General features: G+C 37.4%; 1 protein-coding gene across 9 annotated transcripts in view; it reads left to right on the forward strand.

The window, feature by feature from the left end:
• LOC130884855 (fibroblast growth factor 14) overlaps positions 1 to 20,544 on the forward strand; it is a 989,760-nt gene that overhangs the window by 814,862 nt on the left and 154,354 nt on the right. For all 9 annotated transcript variants that reach the window (XM_057786110.1, XM_057786112.1, XM_057786113.1 and 6 more), the window contains one exon: positions 15,708 to 15,839. In XM_057786110.1, coding sequence (XP_057642093.1) covers positions 15,708 to 15,839 — 132 coding nt within the window. The remainder of the gene's footprint in view (positions 1 to 15,707; positions 15,840 to 20,544) is intronic.

The following is a 20,544-nucleotide window of genomic DNA, read 5'->3' on the forward strand; positions in this document are numbered from 1 at the left end:
TTTAAGTAATGGAAGCTAAGTTCATTATTCCCAGATGAATAATGGTAATATTAAATATTATCTTGTGGTTTTCTTCTGACCTATGTTGATTGCACTACCATCACTAATATACAAATACAGCAACTGCTTCTACTATTCCTGTTACCATTGTTTACAGAGTTCCATGTTTTATCTGATTGAAAAAAATATTCTAGGAATCACAGACTTGTTTGGAAAATAAACTAGAAGAGTACCAAATAAGAGACATATAATCCATCCAAAGTTATCTAAAGCCATATTACTCCCAGGAAGTATTTTCTTGATACATTCTGCCAAAGCACTGCTTCTTTGAGACCATAGTGACATGAAAATAGGAATAAATGCCTTTTATCAGAGTGGTTGTTATTGCTGTAATTGGTTCAACTTCTGGTTCCTGAAAGTGAGACTCATGAAGACAAGTAGAGCGGGGTTTCAGGAGAAGCCGAACACTTTAAGACCTTCTAGTGCTGCATTGCTCTTACACGCATGCTCTTTCATTTAGTAAATGTATATAGAGCTCTATAGTGTTGGGCGTAGTTTTGTAAGATCATTGTTGGTGTGGCTCCTACTGATGTGGAGTTTTCCCTTGCTGGAGAAACTGGTGTTAAATAACCAACATTAATCAGAGAGACTCTATTTTGCCTCCATTTCTTAGCTCTTCATCCCTACCCCCACAGACGAGAACTACGAGTGTTGTTTACCACAGGTCTATAAATTTGTCTGTCATAAAGCTTTAAAAGGCATTTTCTTTGTCTCATTGGTAAAAGAGTAAATAAATCACAGCGAGATAGCACCATCAAGCACACTCAAGTACTTGCTAACAAAATACAGTAAGAAATACACCTGTTCTTCATAGAAGCAAAGACTGCCATAAAGTGTTAATATGCCTTTTTCTAATTTTATTGTCTTTTTGGCACTTGTTTGGGAGACTCATAAAATAAGTTACAGTAATGTTATTTTAGATTGTAGAGATCATATAATAGCAAGTAGTGTGTAAATTTAAAAATATATTATAAAATAGCCCACCCAATATTTTATATTTTCAAAATATTACGTTTATAACTAAGCATAAATAGCATCTGGCTCAAAATCTTGTAGAAATTGGGAATATTAGAATAATGCCTCTCTTATTTTGTGCCAATTCATCCAAGTTTACCACATTTCTGAGTTGGTATTACATTTTCACCTCCTTCCTCTACTATTTTGTGTCAATTCCTCTGAATTTGCTACATTTCTGCATTTCTATTGCATTTTCACCTCCTTTTTAGCTTTCTGTGTCCTTGTCTGGCTTTTTTGCTTGTGAGCTTTCCCACCAATTATAAGCAATTGGACAATTTAGAAATATTAATTGATGTGCCTCAGTTTTCTCTACCTTATACCAAATGTTCAACTCTATTGGTCTTCCTGCCTTTTCTTTACATTTATAGGTTGTGGAATTATGCAGATGAATCGTGATATATGGTGATCCAATAATAGATATTATTGTGTTATTAGTGGCCCAGCCACTTCTGATCTGCAATTACAAACTATGTGAATTCATTTACCATTATATGAGATTCAAATTAAAGTTGTAATCAGAGGCATACTAAGTATAATGGGAATCCACATGCAGGCATGCTGAGAAAAGATTCAATCTTATGTCGTTAGCTTGCTCTTTTCTGTTTCAGATTAATGAAAATAAAGGTACATTGCCATAAATTATAAAGTCTTAAAATCAGAACAGAAGGATAGACTGACAGAAGAGTGTTATTTGACTTGATAGGTCATTCTTAAGTTCTCTAACATAATGTTCCTCATGTTGTGGTGATCCCAACCATAGAATTGTCTTTGTTGCTACTTCATAACTGTAATTTTACTACTGCTATGAATTTGCAAATGTCTATTTATTGATAGTTCTGCCCAGAGGCTCACAGCCCACGTGCTGAGAACCACTGGTCTTCGGGCCTGAGTAAACCAGTCCTCCCAACTGGATTATTTTCTCTTTGCTCTAAAGCTGACTCTAACATTTATCTCCCATTACCACCTCATAATCTGAGGAAATTATATGGGCATTTGTGTTTTCAGTTGAGAAAGGTTTGTCACAATGTCAAAGAGCACACCTATTGCAGGTATCTGGTATCTCAGGCCACTGTGCATCTTGTACCTCTCTCTTCTTAACTATGTAGTTTTTCATTTCTGTTTCTCGCAATGTACCTGTCTCCATTCTCTTACCTAATCACTATAACTTCATTCTGGTTCTTGCACATCACCCACAGTGGCTGTCTATGACTCTGAGCATGGTGACCTCCCACACACATTTTAGGAAGAAAATCACCAGAAAACTTGCAAAATGCAAATGAACTGAGAGGAAATGTGATGTAAGAATAGGTCACAAGATGTGGAAAACATTGATTTCAAGAATTCAGTCATGGGAATTGATGCAGAAGCAGGTGATCTGCTTAAACAAAATACAGCAGCAAGCACTTGCTATTGTTGATGGGGACTTGGTACAAGACAAGCAAATATGGATATGGATTTTCAAGTGTGTAAATGTTCAGATCACTTATAATTATTCTTAATGTTTGGCGTCTGTTAGAACGTTTCCACGATCATTTCTGATTCTGTTAGTTTGGTCATCACTTTGTTTCTTTTGGTTGGTTGTGTCAAGAGTCTGTCAATCTTGTTTGTCTTCTCAAAGAACCAGCTCTTGTGTTTTTCTTTTTTTCTATCTCATTAATTTCTGAGTAAACCAATCCTGTATGAATTTTATTATTTATTGCGGGCTACTTGGTTTGGTTCTTGTTTTTCTTTTTTGTTTGTCTATTTGTTTTGAATTTTTGTTTGTTTGTTTCTTGTTTTCAGTTTTTTAGTTGCATTATGAAGGCATTTATTTATGTTCATTTTTTAATGTAAGCATTTGGAGCTATAAATGTCCATTATAGGGCTACTTTTAGTGTACCTCAAGGGTTTTTGTGTTATATTTTTATTTAATTTCAGAAGACTTTTTACTTATTTCTTAATTTGTTTATTAATTTCTTCTTTGACTCATCCATCACTCAGTAATGGATTTTAATCTCCTTGAGTTTTTGTACTTACTAGGATGTCTTTGCTCTCAATTTCATTTTATTGTATTATGATGCAATAAGTTACACACAGTTATTTCAATTTTTCTGAATTTTTTAAGATTTGTGGTCTATTTTAAAGACACAAGTCATACATAAAGGAAAATCCATAAGAATAATGGCTGCTTTCTCAATGAAATCCTTGAAATACAGAACAACCTAAAATAATGTATTCCAAGTCCCTAAAGACCACAGCTGGCGAACTAGACTAATGTACCCCTCAGAAAACATTTGTCTTAGTTAAAGAAGAAAAAATTTAAGGTATAAACAGCCTAAAATCTTATATCCGACAAACCAAACTTAAATACAAGAGGCCATATTTTAAATTGAAAAAATGAATAAATAACCAAGAGATTGTAGAAAGAAGAAAAAAATCTATAGCTCCTAAAACTTTATCATGGAGTCCTGATATTCCATCCTTTTCTCTTTTTTTCTTTTTATTCTTTTTTAATTAAAATTTCCACCTGCTCCCCGTTTCCCATTTCCCTCCCACTCCTCCCACATATTGCCCCCTCCCTCCACTCCCCTCCCCCTATCCCCACTCCTCTCCCCCTCCCCCCACTCCATTCCCCCTCCCTCTCGATACTGAAGAGCAGTCCAAATTCCCTGCTCTGCAGGAAAACCAAGTTCCTCCCACTTCTATCTAGGTCCAGGAAGGTGAGCGTCCAAACAAGCTAAGCTCCCACAAAGCCAGTTCATGTATTAGGATCGAAACCTAGTGCCATTGTCCTTGGCTTCTCATCAGCCTTCATTGTCCGCCATGTTCAGAGAGTCCAGTTTCAACCCATGCTTATTCAGTCCCAGTCCAGCTGGCCTTGGTTGGCTCCCAATAGATCAGTTCCACTGTCACAGTGGGTGGGTGCACACCTCATGGTCCTGACTTCCTTGCTCATGTTCTCCCTCCTTCTGCTCCTCATTTGGACCTTAAGAGCTCAGACCGTTGCTCCAAATTGAGTCTCTGTCTCTATCTCGATCCATCACCAGATGAAGGTTCTAAGGTGATATGTAAGATATTCATCAGTATAGGATAGGGTCATTTCAGGTTCCCTCTCCTCAGTTGCCCAAGGTACCAGCTGGTGACATCTCCCTGGACACCTGCGAGCCCCTCTAGAGTCAAGTCTCTTGCCAACCCTAAGATGGCTCCCTTAGTTAGGATATATACTTCGCTGCTCCCATATCCACCCTTCCTATATCCCAACCATCCCAATCCCCCAAGCTCCTCCCATCCTCCCCTTCTCACATTTCTCACCCCATTTCCCCTTAGTCCCATGCCACCTCACCCGCAAGTTCCCAGTTTTTGCCCGGCAATCTTGTCTACTTTCCCTATCCAGGCGGATGACTATACGATTTTCTTTGGGTTCACTTTCTTATTTAGCTTCTCTAGGATCACAAATTATATGCTCAATGTCCTTTATTTATGGCTAGAAACCAATTATGAGTGAGTACATCCCATGTTCCTTTTTTGGGGTCTGGGATACCTCACTCAGGATAGTGTTTTCTATTTCCATCCATTTGCATGCAAAATTTGAGAAGTCATTGTTTTTTACTGATGAGTAGTACTCTAATATGTATATATTCCACACTTTTTTCATCCATTCCTCCATTGAAGGGCATCTAGGTTGTTTCCAGGTCCTGGCTATTACAAACAATGCTGCTATGAACATAGTTGAACAGATACTTTTGTCATATGATAGGACATCTCTTGGGTATATTCCCAAGAGTGGTATTACTGGATCTTGGGGTAGGTTGATTCCAAATTTCCTGAGAAATCGCCACACTGATTTCCAAAGTGGTTAAGGTTTTCTTTCCCTTGAGTTGAAATTCAGTGCCATCTTTATTTCTGCTTGAGTTCTTTTGATGTTTCTGTTGTTTTGTTCAATTCCACTTTCAAATTCCTGATTAGCTTCATCATTTACATCAGGCTTATGTTTGTAGTTTCTTGGGCATCACTCAAGCATTTGTTCTCTTTAAATTCATTCTCCTTAAGTTCATTGAGATGTTTCTTCATGTCTTTTTTCAATTCCTTGAATTCTTTAAAGAAATTTACGAGTGTTCTTTTACATGTCATGTCCCAGGATTTCTCAGCGTAATTCTCATGGGAGAAAACATTTTATGGGATTGGATGGCTTTGGGAGTTGTGTATGATACACCTTGAACTTTCATATTGTTTTTATTTTTGCAATGACGTTTGATCATGTTGTTTTATTCTATGTTTGATGCAGACAGAATAGATTGTGCTGGAACACAGGATTTTTAGGCTGGGTTGGTCATAAATGGTGGATATTACTTAAGTAGAATGAAGTAAGTTAGACAGAGGCATCTGGGCCCTGGTCCAAGTCTAGAGTTTGTAGGTAGAACTGAGGATTGAGGGTTTTTCATGGAGGAAAGGATCAGTTAAACTCACCAAGCTAGATTCTAGGGTAAAGATGTGTAAGACTTGGCTATGTGGAGAGAATGAGTGCGGCACACGAGGCGTCTGGGAGAGGGCAGGGCATATCCTGGCTGAAGCCTACAGGTAGGTGTCAGGGCAAGCAAGGGTGGCCAGGTGAAATACTGGATATAGGGCATAGGCTAAGTCCTGGAGTTGAGAAGGGTATTTGGGGCTGAGAGAATTAGGTGGACTTGCCTGGCAAGGCTCTGCTGAAAGATGTGCAGGACCTGTTTAGGAGGAGAGACTGGAATACAGCACTCGGGGTGCCGATAGATTGGGGCCAACAGACTAACAGTATCATATAGTAGTGTGATTATGGCCAGTACATGCAAACATATTTTCGTACATTTGTTGTTCACTTATGAATTTCTGCAGACTAATAAGCAATCTTCAGATTGCTAACATGTCACTTAATATAAATGATTTTCAGAAATCTCATACATTTCTAAAAGTCATATCACTTATATATGAATACAAAGAAATAAAAATATAAAATATGGGGACAAATCAAAAATGTGGATACTAGATGCATGGATGCAAACTGTGCAATCTCCTGCTGTAGGATACTTGTACACTGTGACGATGTATTGCTGTGGTTGGTGTAATAAAAACTGAATGGCCAATAACTAGGCAGGAGAGCTAGGTGGGATTTCCAGGGAGAGAAAGGTCTCTAAGAAGAAAGACAGAGTAACCAGCCAGTGCAGAGGAAGCAGGATGAACAATACAGAAATGAGGTATTGAGCCACCAACAGAATGTAGATTAAAAATATATGGGTTAATTTAAGTTATAAGAACTAATTAGGAACAATCTAAGCTAAGGCAAAGATTTCATAATTAATAATAAATCTTCTTGTTATTTGTGAACTGGCAGCCCAAAGAAAAATCTATCTACACTTTGCTGTTATTTAGGCAGTGTGGGAAGTCTCTCGTGCAATATGATGAAGCAATTTAGAAAGTTTCTTGAATGTGTGCTTAAATGTGGGTCTCAGAAAATTGAAGAGTTATAATTGACTCTTTTAGCATCAAACCCACCATTAGGTAGCCATTTAAGCGCTCTTTTTTATTGTAACATCTATGTGAGGGGGGTCACTGTAATGCATGATGAATAGAATCAAATTAAATGGGAAAGTCCTTCCTCAGCCATGGCTATGACAAGCCTTCCCCCTGTCTCTCAGGTAGCAGTTTTCATCCTTGACAATTTGATAGATGTGGCTGTATTCTAGGCGCTCTCTTCCAACACATGCATACCCAGTGGTCTATTATCATAAGGAATATCTGACAGGAAAATGAAAGTACACGCAAGACATGGAATGCTCCCACTAAATTTCTCTGGTAAGATCCCATGTTGTTCCCCCTTCTGCAAGGAAAAATGGTAAAGGGCTTTCTTTTTCCATGAATAGGTCAAATTATGACGAGATTATTACTGTAGTGTTTTAATGCTTTTTGAGAGATTTTCCACTGAAGGTGAAGATTGAGAGGTGAACAGTGTGGTACATGTATTTTGAGTGACATCCTAGATCGTTCTTATAATGTCTATCTTCTTAATGAATCATCCCACAACTGGTAGATAATTTTAAGAACTGGTGGTGCCTGTGAGGCATTAAGTTCATCTTACCAGTTAGTATCTTCTGTCTTCCTAGACCAGTGTGAGAAGATAAGGAGGTCTAGCTAAGACAATGTATCCAAGGGCCCTTTGGAACAACTTTCCAAAGCTTTTTGAGTTTCAGTTCCCTTATCTGACAATCAGGAATAATAGGATCCTTCAATATGTAAGTACCAGGATTCATGCTCCTTGAACTCCCAGCATAGGGACCTCGAATTGCCGTGCACCGCGCCCCCATGTCTGCACTCTGTGCGCTAGAACCCAGTTTGCGAGCTTCAGGCAAGGGGCTGGAGGTTGAGAATACAGACGCAGAAACAGACCAACACTCAGACCTTTTAACACTGATACCAAAGCCCCCTTTTATTAACACCATGTAGACTTAAATACACTGCAGTCAATGACCAACAGGTGATAATCCCATCCTCTGATCCTCTAACTAGGCACAGCTTCTAGTAACTTTAATTAGAAGGTTCTAGGAGGGAAGAGTAGCTGAAAGCCAGGACTCAATTAATCCCAACATCCAGCTGAAGGCCAGGATCAGAGAGTTGGTCACTCAACCTGAAGAAAGGACCATCCTTGTCAATAGCACATTCACAGCCTCACTCACCCCTTGAGGGTAATTGCTTACATCTAGGAATTCAGTTTCTGCATATTTCAATGTCAACTGACTCAGCCTCCAGGCCCAGCCATGTACCCCACCCACAATCCCCAACCCCAGGCCTTGGAAGTCAGTTTCTTTGTCCTTGTTTCTAAATCCATTAGTTTGTTTATTCTAGTTTATAGATTTAAAGTGTATTGCCTTGACGCACATTTACATTGTGAAGTGACTGAATGAAACTAATTGGCATGTGTACTTATATGCAGACATACAGGCACAATGACATGCTCCATTTCTTGTATCAGAACTAAATTAATTGGCTGAGAGGAAAATTTGAGGAGAGGAACAAAATCATAGTGTTTGGACGTCTTTCTTCCATTACTCTTTTTTTTTCTAGCATGAGAGGAAAATATGGTGAAAATTTTAATGTTCTGATCTTTATTATTATCTGAGGCTAGCATATTAACAAGGTCAACACATCATTGTTTATGAGCCAAGATTTGACATTTTCCTTCCTGATTTTTTCCAAATGTCAATAATGAAGTCATGTAGGGACACTGAGTTCTTAATCCTTAAATTATAGTTAAACTAATTGGGAGCATTTGGTACAGATCTTCATTTACTTCCCGTTTCTCCCACTAATCTATAAATGTGTGGCCACAAAGTGTGAGGAAACAGGGGCACATTAAGCACTGTTCAGTAATATGGTTCAAAGCATGAATGTCCATTATGGCATTGTATTCAGGAAAGCCCATGCTGTCTTAAATTGAAGCCTTTGCAAGCAACACACACCATAGCTAAAATCAATTCAGGACAGATGATTTTGTTAAATTTTAGGAAATGGTCTATTTTAAGTATTTAAGGAATACTTAAACCTGTATGTACAGATCAGTATGGTCTTCATTACAGTTTCTCAGAGTCCAGAAATATATTTGTGGGTCCCTAGTGCTGAGCAAGTCATCATATTAATGTGACTGCCTTAGTATTGTAGATTATGATGAGTCTCTATAGAGAAAAATGGGACTTAAACATGTGGTACATGTGGTTTGGCCTTGGATAATGAGGCTGAATACCTTTAGGACATCAATAAATTGTCTTCCCTTTCCCCAAGGAACAACATTCATAATCAGATCAATAATTTTTAAATCTGTGAAGCAGACCAATGATCTATGGAAAGACCAGAATACCTGGAATAGCTTAGTGGTTAGCAACCAAGTTAAGTTGTTTGGCTTATGCCATGCTGGTTTATAAAGGAAATACTAATCTTTGCTTGTGAATCTATGATTTACTTGAAAAGTCTTCCCAGTCTATGCCAAATCTCAGCTAATAGTTTGGACATCTATGGTCAGCCACTCTTCCATTCACATCTATGCTCTTGACTTGGCTGACTGAGTGAAGAGGACATTAGGATCCATAACTAGGTCAGCATGTCAGTGTGGTGGTTCTGGCACCCTAAAATAAGAGTAAACCTAGCGAACAATATTTCACAATTTTCTTCTCACTGCTCCTCTGTTATTATAAACTAACCAGAGATAAATAACATGACTGAATGGTTTCTGTAGAAGATACTGCCAAAGGCATGGACATGCATGTGAGTTCAGTGTGAGGCCACCAGACTTTTCCACACAGATTGAAAAAAAATGTCAAAATTACTAGCTAAAAATAACATTCAACCCAGGTTAGCAACTTTTCCCATCCAAGCACATGTGAGCTTCTTCTTATTAAAATCTAACTTGTATTGTATGGTCAAGAGCTGATAATTGAAGTATACTGATAATAATAGTATGACTACCAATATTAATTGATAGTTAATTAAATATCAATTTAAGAACATAACAGTGGGCTGATTCTGGACAAGAGATTAAAAGGATTTATGAGAGTTTTCTCCTTGCAATTTGATTTCCAGATATTCACTTTTATCTTTCTTTCTCAAATAAAAGAGCAGGAAACTTTTAAGGTATGGTAGCTGAGAAGGTATTTGTTGCATCATAGATTCTCAATATCCTTGTGGAGAGTTACTAGTGGACCCTGTCCTCCCTCTCCAAGAACAGGTGATTAAGAAAGACACACTCTAGAAGGGAATACACTGGTCTGTTTCAAAAAAATATTTGAGTTGGATGGATCCATTTTTATATCAATTATAGAAGCATTAGCATGCAGACGTCATCTCAATAAGGACACAACACTTGTGAATGGGAGACTTATTTTAGGTTTTGTGAAATTGCTCATTGTTATATTCTCATTCTTTTTTTTGGTTTGTTGAGACAGGTTTTCTTTTATGTTCTTATTCATGTGTTCACAGATCATATGCAATATGTTTTTTGAAAATTGTACCTTATAAATGCATTGTTCTCTGAATTATTCATTTTAAAATCCAAATAACATTCAAAATTTAATACCCAAATGATGCAATGTTTAGTAGGAGAAAGTTTATTTTTACCCAAGGTAGTATATTTTGTTCATTCAATAAGCAAATGAAAGATTCAACTTCTGAGCTATGGTATTCATCAAGATATCATATTCTAATATCATACTCTAAGGCCACAGATGTTCTGTTTTGGATGTTTTATCTACAGAATCTTAAGGCTCTCAAAGGCACTATTTCATGGAAAAATATTAGCTAAAAATTAATAGAAGTATTTCCCCATAAACACATAAACAACCAAAACAAGATCACTTTAGACATTTTGGAAATCTATGAATCTTCATAATCTGTCTCAAGATTTGTTGTTTCTTTTAATTAATTTCTTATGTTTTATCTCTCTTAGCTTCCTCCATAAGCAACTGATTGTACCTGTATTTTTAAAGTCCTCCAGTTTTCCAAAACAGTGTTTATGATGTCTCCTAGGCTACATACTGCATTAAATAGGCCTGCTTATATTCATGCTTCAATAAAATATGTAGATAAAGCATCTAGTTGCTAGAAGAGCAAATATTGTCATGGAGATGTCGTCAGGCACAGACTTAACTAGTCTTAAAATTAACATTCCATTATATTATGATATCTTACATCCTTCTGTACAGAACAAACTATCTTCAGGTTTTAAGCACAAGCTTCATGTGCTTCTGCCTTTTATTCCCAGACAAACCCTCAGCAAAGATACTGCTTCACATCTATTTTAGCATCTAGAGCCATGTCAAGGGCTTCTTGACTGCTCAACAAAGGCCAAGAACACCTGCTTTGTTCCCAAAACATTTGAGAATGCTTTCCAACTTAATGTGATTGGAACACTACTCATCCTTTCAAAGAAGTCTGTTTCTTCCTGATAAAGAGAGATGACATGAACACCAAATGCCAAGACTATTGAGGACCAAATGGTGTCATTGCATCAGCATTGTCATTGAATCAGTGTACTTGAAACGAAGCTTGGCACAGACCAAGCACTCTAGTACAGACTGCCTCTTCTCATGATACAATTTCTTGTTAATATTGATTTTAATTGCAGAAGGACCTCTGTCCCCACATAGCTTCACTTACAGCCTAATGAAGGTTTTCCTTAGACAATGGGACTCAAAGCTAGTGTTTTTCTGTCTCTTTTGTTTTTGCATGAGCACAGGCTTGGTGCATACTAGCTAGACAAGCACTCAACCGTTGAGCTCCTTCCTCATCTCTGAACTAGTATAAAAGTTATATTTATTGTTCTTGGCCTTTGCACCATTGCATTATTCTCTCCTGGCACTTCCTAGCGCAGTACAATATAAAAGATACAGTTACTATAATGTTGTTTACATTTGAAGCAACAGTATTTACAGCATCTTACTAATGAGTCACCCTGTGTGGAGACCATAGCTAAGTCTTACTTAGTACTGGACAGGTGTGTTCAATCATTTCCCTAGAGAATAATTTAAGATGATATCTACCAAAATAATAGACAGTACTCTATGGTTTCCCATTGCAGCTGAAACAAATGTCCACAAACTTAGTTACTTAAAACAATACAAATTCATCATATGCTGCAGATCAGACGCCAAAACTCATTTTCATTGGAGAAAAAAAATGAGACATCAGTGGCACGCCATTGTTTTTTGAAAACTAAGGTTATTCCCTTTTCTTTTCTAGCCTTTGAAGCTACCTCATTCCCTGCCATTTTTAAAGAGTCTGTAATTGTGGCTTCAGAAAGTCCCCTTATGTTGCAAACCCTTTTGTCTAACTGGTTCTTTGCATGGACTTTGACAGGAAGGAACTGCCATCCATTTGGGGATCAAGAGTTCCTGCTATAACGATGATATCCAGCCAGTCTTTGTTAGATTCTACTTAATCCAGATTATCCTCTTAATCAATGAGTATTATCCACTGCACCAATTCTTAAACTTGAACTTAACACCAGATACCACCTAGGGACCTTGTAAAAGTTACAGATTTCAGTATTTTATGGCTAGGAAGCAGTCTTAGTTCCTGCATTTCTAAGCACCTTCCAGGGTGCAGCTGACTAGTAGAAAGTCTCTAGTGTTTCTGACAGATTTTGATGCCTTGGGAAAGATTCTATTAAAGTCTCTTCATGTCTTTGTAACTCCAATGGTCATTTATACAAATAAATGGATTTTGGAGCAAGGTAAAACTGAAAATTATTCAGAAGTTGACTGATAATTTTTCAAAGCATTTTAAAAGGTGGTTCTACTTTTATTTATGTCTGTGAATGTATATCTGGATATATATATATATATATATATATATACTCACTGAGATAAGAAGATGCTGTTGGAATCCCTGGTGCTGGAATTATAGGAGGTTGTGAGATGCCTTATGTGTGTATGGGGAACAGAATGTGGATCATCTAGAAGAGCAATAATCATTCTTAAATACTGAGCCTTCTCTTCTGTCCTTTAACTTAACAAAAAGTGAACTAAAATGACATTTTAAATGAAGGAACTTTAAAAAGCTTGAATACAGATGTCTGAAAATTCTTATACTACATGTATAAAGATATAAAAATACAACACATATATACATACACTTAAATTTGTACATGTGGATGTTCATGGAAAGTGTGTGTGTGTGTATATGTGTATAGATAAATAAATGGTAGGTAGAACCTACATTTATGTTAAGTAATAGAACTGTGGAAGCCTCAAGTTTCATAGTGTTTTGTGAGATCTATTCAACTTCAATTTTCTCTATCCTAATTTGCATAAGAAAGTGAAAACTGAAGGGATAGACTTGGACTCCTGCAAACACAAGAATGTGTGCACATGCAATACCATCAGTCATTTTACATCATGGAAGTTGATGGACAGCTTCTAACACTGGTTGACTGAATTAGTTCCAGTGGTCTCTGTCACTAGCTTTCATATTAAAGGTAGAGTTACTAGTTTGAATATTTAAATTTGGTTTCTACACATACTTATCACCCTCATTCTTATTTAATGATTGAAAGTTATTACGCAGGAGCAAGTCAACCAAGCCACGGTTATTATAGCATATCAAACTCCATTGTGAGTGATTATTTTAATGACTCTGTACCAACAGAGATACATAGACATTCAGACAAAAAAATAACCTAATTATAATGACAGCTCCAAAGCCAAGCTGTGACAGTTAAAAAACCAATTTCAAAGTTTTTTTGACAGCCATGGCTGAAAGCTTTGTTTGGACCTTTCTGTAATAACAGTTTACTTAAGACCCAAATCCAAAGTGAAGGAAAACAGAAAGAAAAAGTTGTAGCTTTTCTTTCATGCTAATAAAATAGAAATCGGGTGACATGTTTTTAATAGAACATTATGTTGAAAAGGGTATAGAAAGGAAGTGATGGGCGTGGAATTTAACTCTCACAATGCAAAGAAAGAGAAAATAACAATGCAAATTCTAACAAGAATAGAAATTTGACAACTGATTTCCTTATCTGTGTTACAAAGATCAGTAGTTCCTGCAAGTAACTTGATGGCCATACAAACAGGTTGATTGGCAGATTTTGAATTCGATTTTTATATTACTGATGAAATAAAGTCAAAGAGAAAAAGATAGAAAAGTGTTCAATTGCCAGGAAGGACATGAAGCTTCATGGAAAATTGACTTTTCCCTTGGTTCAGACATCTCTAGATTTATTAGGTTTTTTATCACTTTGGTTTATCTTCCTTGGTTCTGGGCTCAGAGATGTCCAATATAATTAATTCATTCACCTTGTGTGATTAATTTCTCATTCCTGACAGAAACATATCTGGATCATAAAATGGCATTTGCTTGGGCTAGAAGACTATATAGGGCCTGCAGCGTGTTAGCACATCTTAATAGATGTTGTCATATTTAAAAATGGTAATATACATTTTGAACAAATTGTGTCCACTTACTGTGAAGAAAATTGAGGTGCAATGACTGCACCTGGGGCTTATGTGGTTTGTTCAGGGGTACAACACCAGGAAGTGGTGGAGTCTCAGCTGCAGACAATTTGGCTACCCCCAACTGGGCTGGGCTACACCCCATTCTGTTAGAGAGGGCTAGGTGAGATGATGCCTTAGCCATCTTTCAAGTATACTTTATCTCAGTCTCAGTCTGAGAATTATCTAGGTTCTTTCAGTTGCACTGCTAAGGAACTTGTCAGTCAGATCATAGGGCAGGGACACACAATGTCCATAGTATGGGGAAAAAAAGAAGCCTCAAGTAGAGAAGATGTGACTGCTTTCTATGTTCTGACTCAGAAAGGTTTTGCTTTGGGGTGTTAGCAAAGCCTATGCAAGCTTTTCTCTGAAGCCTTACTCCCCACCTGCCTCCACTTTGTGCTATACGTTTATCTGCCACAGGACGAATCTCCATGTCTAAATGAAATGGCATAGTTCTCGTTCCATGCCTCATTCAAATTCATATTCTCTCTCTTCCTTTATCAAGCTCTCATGCACTCTCTCCTATTTATGAATCTATAATAAATTTCCTGCTAATACCAAAAAAAAACCACACAATAAAAGAAGAGACCATATGTAGCATCAGTCCTGAGTGGTTGGCTTTCTGTGTCCAGTGCCTTCACACTCTCCACTTAGATGATCTCTTCCTCACAATGCAGTAAAATCACAGAATAGACTTCAAACAGATTTAGTGGTAGAGCTTGGTTCTGATGCATTCATTCTGTTGTGTGGTCTTGAACAAACAACCTAAGTCCTATGAATGCTGTGTATAATACATGTCATATATGCTACTGTTTAGAGCTGTAGCATTAACAGACGCAGCATGAATAGCATGTGCATAAATGGCTTGAAACATAATAAACATTCAACACATGGCAGCCACTGTGATACCTGTTTTTAATGCTTAGTTAGTTCTACTCCAATACAGAAAATGGACTTGGACCAGATTTAATCCCCAATCCTGAGTCCAGCCTTGATTCTTATGTGACAGTGGAGAAAATTACTTAACTTCTTGGAGTCTCAGTTTTCTTATTCGTCAAATTAGAATGACATCCTAGGACTATCGTCAACTTTGATTGAGTTAATCTATGTAAAATTCTAGAAGAGCTCCAGATAATAAGCTCAACAGTCATTATTCATTACAAGATTATTTTCAGAATTTATATAAGCAATAAAGGAAAATAAATCTTCTGTTTCTCCCTCTTTATAACTTTATAACCATCAGCAAAATGTTTTATTATCCTCCTTGATACCAAACAGACATACTTGTTTTTCAGAATAACCATTATGAAAACTATTTTTCCATATATTCACAACTCAAGGTCGAAACAACCCAATGTCCAAGATTCAAGTATATACAAGTGAAATTAAATATATTTTCCAATTTTAACTGAAGATTTCTGAAACTCTGTTCTTCTACATCTTTAACTCGCTGAAAGAAATGGCTTCCTTTGGTCTCACTATTGAACAAGAAAGACATTGATCAGTGGCCTTGGAAATACTGTTTTTCACTGCCATATTGTCCCATAGATGTGTTGTCCCTCAAAATATATCACCACACACATGTCAGTGGTGAGGTTTGTGTCTTCGTGAAGAATTTACCTATCAGTTTTGCCTCCTCAGAAAATGATGCGGTCATCCGTTTTCCACATGTTTATTCTGAGCATGGTGACTGTGGACGTGATAGTCGCAGCCAGCAACTACTACAAGGGAGAGAACTTCAGAAGGCAGTACGATGAATTCTACCTCGCAGAGGTAAGTCGTTGGAGGTATGTGCAGCAGTGCTCAAGGCAGAGGAGCCTCATAAAGGGCCTTTACTTGACTGCCTCCTGAGCTGACCCATCATCTGTCTCTTAAGAGATTCCTCTGGTCACTTATTTGACTCATTTCCTGTCACCATGAGCCAGGGCAGTCTTCGCCACAGCAGTTATGTTGCCAAGGTAACCTTTCTTTGCCCTTTGAGTCTTAGTCCAGATCTTTGTGTTTTCATACCAACCTCTCATTTTGTCTCCTTTTGTCATACTGTGGTAGCATACTTCTACTGCTATAAGTTATCCCAGGTTCAGAAACTCAGAAAGAAACTAGTCAGCTCCATTGTGTGGAGAGGATGCGGGTAAACTGAAAATGCCACTACAGTAATCACTACACCAGAGGCTCAGGGGTTAACACCTGAGCTGAGGATTCCAAATCACACAGGGGATGAATGTTAAAATGATGGATGTGCTAATTGCCCTGATTTGGTCATTACACATCTGTACATGCACCACATCATATTAACCTGAAGTCATTAGACTTGGGCAGCAAGTACTTTCCCACTGAAGCATCTCACTGGACCTAATTCTTAATTTTTAAATTAATCAACTAATTAATTTTTCCCAGCCTGATCACAGTTTCCCCTCCATCCCCCCTCTCCGTCCAGTCCCTCTCCCCGTCCACTTCCTCCACCTTCCCTTTAGAAAAGTACTCAGCAAGCAAAGTGTATAAAGTTGCAGCAAGACTAGGCACCTCCTCTCCTATTGAGGCTGGAGGAGGCAACCCAGTAAGAGGCAAGAGTCCCAAGAGCAGGCAACAGAGTCAGAGACAACCCCCACTCCCTCTGCCAGGGGTCCCACAAGAAGATGAAGCGACATATGGGCAACACAAGTACAAAGGGCACAGGTCAGTCCCATGCAAGTTCTCTGGATAGTGGTTCAGTCTCTGTGAGATCCCATGAAGCCAAGCTAGTTGACTCTATATTTTCCCATGGTGCTCTCGGCCCCTCTGGTTCCCATAAAGCTTCCTCCTGCTCTCTCAACAGGATTTACCAAGGCCCGCCTAATGTTTGGCTGTGGATCCCTGCATCTGTTTCCATCAATTGCTGGGCGAAGCCTCTCTGATAATAATTGGGCTAGGCAATGATCTGGGGTCCCTAGGACCAGCCTCAACTCTGGTAAAGGAGCTGGAGGTCTAATTTTTGAATCTTTTTAATCATCTTCAAAGACCACTGTTTTAAGTCTAAAGAAAATTTCACAATTCAATGGCCATATATTTATGGAAAAATGGATTGATGTATAGGGACCCATTCATTTCATAAAAGAGATATACAAATTTATTATGATGCTACACTTCAAAAAATCCCATATATGAGAAAAGCAAACTTAAAACCAGAAAGCTACACTTTAATTACATTTATTACAAGAATATTTTCATATAGAAAGCAATTTGTTTTGTAATTGAGTTCTCTTAGGTACTCAAAACTCCCCTAACACATTAATAATGGAACAGGTTAGTAAAAAATTAAGTTCACACACACACAAACTTCTCTGAAAAAGAATCACGCACATGCATATATTGAATATAAGCATCTATGTAGATGTAAAGAAACTTCTATGGGGTCATTTATAAACCCCATACTTCTTGTAGAGCTCTATTTCCTGTAACAAAAGCCCCTTAATCCTAAATTCCACTGCCTAAGAATAGCTGTGACATGGCATTGATCTAATAGCTTTAGGTTACATACTTACAGGCATCAGGAAAACAGATGGTAAACAATAAGAGTGGTGAAAGAATGGAGACTCTCATGAGTAAATTATATCTACATCCACACCAAAAAGGTAACAGTTTTGCTGCAAACTCAGCAAGAAATATTATTAAGTAGAAATGGGCTGACAAGGTGGCTTAGTTGCTAAAGGTACTTCCATCCAAGTCTGATGACCTGACTTCAGTCATAATTCACACGTTGAAAAAGAGAAAATCAATACAAGTTATACTAATATGTGTCATTGCACAAATTTGCATACAGACAGAGATATCCAATCATATAGACACACAATCAAAATGATCAAATGATTGTAAACACTTCTTTAGCATAAAAAACATAGACCTATAGTGATGTGTAGCCAGGAAGCTTTCCTCTGTGCCACCCAGTTCCTCTAGATTGGTTTCTCTCCAGCTAGCCTGTCCCCACAGCCATTTATAAAACAATCATTCAGAGGCTTAATATTAATTATAATTGCTTGACTGATGGCTCAGACTTATTACTGGCTAGCCCTTACAGGTAAATTCTAATAATCTGTGTATCACTATGTGACTTCGTGGCATTACTTGTTCTCTAGTACATCTTGCTGCTCTGGCAGCTCACTGGCAACTCTCTCCATCCCACCTTCCTTTGCCTGATTCTCTGCTTGGATTTCCCACCTAACTATATTCTGTCATGTTGTAGGCCAAACCACCTTCATTCATCAACCAATAAAAGCAACACATATTCGCAGCCTACAGAAGAACATCCCACATCAGGGATGTTTTATGATAAGGTTTTAACATAAAGAACTGATATGGATGGGAGAGGTGGGTCCTCACTGAATTTTATTTCTCTCAGGTGGTGAGAAGTGGATGGACATTGAAGTAAATGGCACAATAAAATGGGAAGCTTAAGTAAATTGGGTAGATTAAGCCAAATATATTATTATTATATTAATAATAATAATAAAAGACACTTCAAGTGCAGTGTTAAAGATTCAAACAAATTTTCACAATATGGACCTAACAGTGACATCACATGAAAGATAACTGTCCTGAGTCTTACATAAGAAGAAAGAAAGGCAGTATTCAAACTGACCCTGCTTTAGAATGGGAGAGCTGAGAGACAAAGAGATGGGAAAATAGGGATGACTCACAAAGCAGATGAACTGAAGGCCAGGTGGCTCTGGTTGGCAATGGAAATTGATGAAATAGAGAAGAATGAAAGGAAAAATAAAATACTCGGGATTTCTATATGCTCAAAACATGCATTTGATTAAAATGAGAGAATAAGAAGGTTATCACGGTCAGAAACAGGAATCCAAGATTTCCAGTTGCACCATAAGTTTGATAATAAAGCATAAAAATTAGTGTGTTATGTCAAGATTGATGGATTAAACATGAGAATGGGGTTACAACAAGAGTGCAAGGAACCACCATAGCCTGAGAGTTGCTGAGTTCTTAGACAAGGTTCATGAGTGGTTGATGGAGAGTTGAGTAGATAGTGGGGAGATGGAGTCAGAGTTTGGTTTATCCTGATGGAATTCTATCAAGGGGTTTCTAGGATGAATGGATGGAGCATCTTTTCCATATCCATTTATTGTATGCCACAGAGCATAGCAGCATGGACTCCCTCTTGTACAAAGGGATGTGCATAGTAGAATATTATGTAATATACTTGGGAGAGAAACACTGGAGGCAAAGACATGTGCACGAGGTATAATCTGCACATGGAACATGATAAAGTAGAAGGAATTGTTTAAAATAGGGGTAGACACATAATGCTTACAAAGCCATGTCATAGAGGTGAAAATAAAGATTCCACATTGCACGAAAGAATTACATCAGAGGTTTAAGGAGTGATAACCAGCATTCTGGAGAACAAACAGAGATGGTCATGGTAATAGGATATTGTCATTCTCTCAAGGAGTACTAATATCACCTACAGGAGAGCTAATATTAGAGATTGCATGAGCATCACTTCTGTATTCTTCCCACAGTAGATACTTGTTATACCATGTGCTATGGAGTAAATAAAGTGCCCTGGAGATGTAGTGACTTGACTTGATCTTTCATTATACTATAAAAATTGCAACAAGGTATCAAAGAATTTCTATTGTGGAGTTCATTAATTGATACTTAAATGCCGGTAGAGTCTGGAGGCAGGTGATTACTCCTTGTCAATTTTCATAGTTTTATTTATAACATTAAAAATAACAACCATAGAGCTAAGGTGGGGCAGCAAAACCAGGCAAAACCTGAAATACTATTATATATGCCCTAACTTGTTGTCCTTCTCAAACCAATAACACAAACTTGATTTTAAAAATGAGCCATGTCTTGAGGTAAATCCTCTCTACATAAGTACCCATTGCTAATCACATGACATTGAACATGTAAAAATTTAGGAGCATAGATTTTGTAGGAAGTGTTATTGCAGAATCTAACATTAACATCAAGAAGAAGGAATATGCTATGAGGACAATTCAGGAGGGTATGGACATGTCTGTGGCACTGGTGGTGATGGTTTCATAAGCATGTATGTATACCCAGCCCAGCAAGTTAATACACTATATAAATACACCTTTTACATGTCAACTGTTTCTCAATAAAAAGGTAGATAACTAAATAAATAAGTGCAATGACTAACTCTGTGAAATCCTGGAAGGAAAAGGAAATAAATAAGCTAGGCATAAGATTCTATTTACTTAAGTAATCTATAGACATTGGCTTATCATTGAACTACTTAAACAATCAAAATCTGTTCCAATAGATGGACTGACTTTTGGTGTTTGAGTTTCTCAGAATATGCTTGGACTTCCTTCAAATTCTCATAGCCCACCTTTTTAAATAAAAAATTTTGTGTTAAGTCATAATGATTTATTTTGAGAATGGATAAATTGTTCTAGCTAAATGTACTTTTTAAACAAATATTTTCTTTCGTTTAAGCCAAGAATCACAA

Source organism: Chionomys nivalis, chromosome 12 (genome assembly GCF_950005125.1).
Source record: "Chionomys nivalis chromosome 12, mChiNiv1.1, whole genome shotgun sequence".
Classification (NCBI taxonomy): domain Eukaryota; kingdom Metazoa; phylum Chordata; class Mammalia; order Rodentia; family Cricetidae; genus Chionomys; species Chionomys nivalis.